This window comes from Cervus canadensis, chromosome 11 (genome assembly GCF_019320065.1).
Source record: "Cervus canadensis isolate Bull #8, Minnesota chromosome 11, ASM1932006v1, whole genome shotgun sequence".
NCBI classification, from domain to species: Eukaryota; Metazoa; Chordata; class Mammalia; order Artiodactyla; family Cervidae; genus Cervus; species Cervus canadensis.
In genome coordinates this window covers 45431898-45434442 of record NC_057396.1, presented here as the reverse complement: position 1 = coordinate 45434442, position 2545 = coordinate 45431898, and the positions used below count along the sequence as shown (strand labels likewise).

The 2545-nt window shown below is 42.5% G+C and overlaps 1 protein-coding gene across 1 annotated transcript; it reads right to left on the bottom strand.

Annotated features, from left to right (window-relative positions):
• Positions 1–1588: 1588 nt before the first annotated feature.
• On the bottom strand, positions 1589–2545 carry LOC122449308 (olfactory receptor 51G1). The gene has a single exon (XM_043480835.1). It carries the CDS (start codon positions 2543–2545, stop codon positions 1589–1591), a length of 957 nt encoding a protein of 318 aa, XP_043336770.1.

The following is a 2545-nucleotide window of genomic DNA, read 5'->3' as shown; positions in this document are numbered from 1 at the left end:
TTGAGGGTAGGGGGCAGGAACACAAAAGGGGCCTCCAAGGTAGAACTAGTGGTAAAGAACCTGCTTGCCATTGTAGGAGACATAAGAGACACAGGTTCAATTCCTGGGTTGTGAAGATCCTCTGAAGGAGGGCATGGCAACCCACTCCAGTATTCTTGTCTGGAGAATCTCATGGACAGAGCAGCCTGGAGGGCTACAGTCCATGGGTTGCAAAGAGTAGGACTTAGCATGCACACACGGGAGCACAAATATTAAGTTCACAGCACAGACTTTTTTTGAATTATTTCTTTTTAATTGGAGGATAATTATTTTACAATATTGTGTTGGTTTCTGCCATACATTAACATGAATTTTCTTTGGTTTTCTGGCAGTTGATTGCCTTATATCTTTCCCAATGTTACAGGAAAGAGATAAAAATCAAACTGAAGCATACAAAATGAAGAAAAATGATCTCTTTAAGAAATAGTCTTATCAAGAAAGATGAAGCTGTTTTGATTAATTCACTCACTGATTCCTTCATGTGTTGATTTATTCAATCCATATATATTAAATCTTTTTTGCAGTTCTGTGTGTGTAGTGTGTGTGTGTGTTGTTTGTTAAGCTAGACATCGACATGAGAAAAGCATCTTGCAAAAAAACATAAAATATGCATGTGTTTCTCTCACTTTTCACCCCTGTAATAACAGGATAACTGAAGAAAGAAACTAAATCCCTTGACCAGTTATTCAGATGATGAATGATTACCCTAAACCTTAACTACCTTCTAAAAGGCTCAACTATGATTATTGTTTTGCTGTTGTTCTAACTGGAGAACCTACCTCAAGGTCCTAGACTGTCTTCTTTTTCTTAACTTTGTGGGTATGTACTTAGGAAGAAGCCTCATGAAAAGTTATTAATTCAGGCATAGGTAGGGGTATCTGCAAGGCTGTTGCAAATGAATAAAAGTGATAATTATGATAAAGCAACATAAATTAACAAAAATGCAAATTTTAGTATATAAATCTCTGATCAAATTCCACTGACTGAAGGAATATAAGATGAAATTTGTGTACTCTTTTGGTTTTCCAAGTAATAGTAGGCAGTATTTGTTGAGAATTGATAATGCTTCAGGCACTGTGTTACAGAGTTTCATGAATGATCTCATTTAATCTTCACAACATTCCTATAAGGAAGGTAATATAATTATTTACATTTTCATTCTGCAATTGAGGAAACTAAAGAACAGAGAAATTGAGTAATTTTCCCAAGGTCACACATGTGGTATATTGCCTATTTATTTCCTTTTTGTTGATAATTGGAAGTTTGTTACTTTTCCCTAGTAGTAGTAGTTTTAGCCACTCAGACATGTCCAACTCTTTGCGACCCTATGGACTATAGCCTGCCAGGATCCTTGGTCCATGGGATTCTCCAAGCAAGAATACTGGAGTGGATTGTCATTCCCTTCTCTAGGAAATCTTCCTGACCCAGGTATCAAACTCAGGTTTCCTGCATTGCAGGCAGATCCTGTATGGTCTGAGCAACAGGGACAGCTGAAATAAAAAATATCTATGGGCTTTATGCCCCAAACTTTTTCTCTAAACTAATCCCACTAAAAACCCCTGAGTGATTTTATAAACTCAAACTTCTTAACAATGCGTTGGCGGATTTGCTTGGTCTTGATGCTGTAGACAATGGGGTTCATGAGTGGTGGGACCAGCAGATACACATATGACATGAGGAGGTGGACAGTGCGGGGCAGATGCTCACCGAAGCGGTGCACAAGAGACAAGCCAATCATGGGAATGTAGAAGAGGAGCACAGCACAGGTATGGGAGACACAGGTGTTGAGGGCCCGCAGTCGCTCATGGTGGGAGGCGATGCTTAAGACGGTGCGGAGGATAAGGGCATACGAGACGAAGATGAGCAGTGAGTCCACACCAACAGTGCAGGCCACGACAAAGAGCCCATAGATGTGATTGACGATGATGCTAGAACAGGCCAGCTTCATGATCTCTAGGTGCAGACAATAGGCGTGGGCCAGCACATGCGAGTGGCAGTACTGGAAGCGCCTAAGGAGGAACGGCAGGGGGAGGATGAGCAGCGCACTTCTGAACACTGAACTCAGCCCCATCCTGAGGATACGTGCAGGTGTCAAGACTGTGGAATAACGCAGGGGGTGGCAGATGGCCACATAGCGGTCAATGGACATGGATAACAGGACTGAAGACTCCACTAGGGACAAAGTATGGATGAAGAAGAGCTGAGTGAAGCAGGCAGGGATACCAATTTCTCGGGCATCAAACCAGAGGATGCCCATCACCGTGGGCAGTGTAGAAAGGCAAAGGCCCAGGTCTGTGAGGGCCAGCATGGCCAAGAAATAGTACATGGGTTCATGGAGGGTGACATCCGTATGGATGACATGGATGATGGTAAGGTTGCCTGTGACAACTGTCAAATAGATGAAGCAGAAGGGAATAGAGATCCAGCCATGGAGATCTTCCAGACCTTGGAAGCCCGTCAGGAAGAAAGTGGCTTTCTGGAGGCTGCTGTTATAAAGGATTCTCAT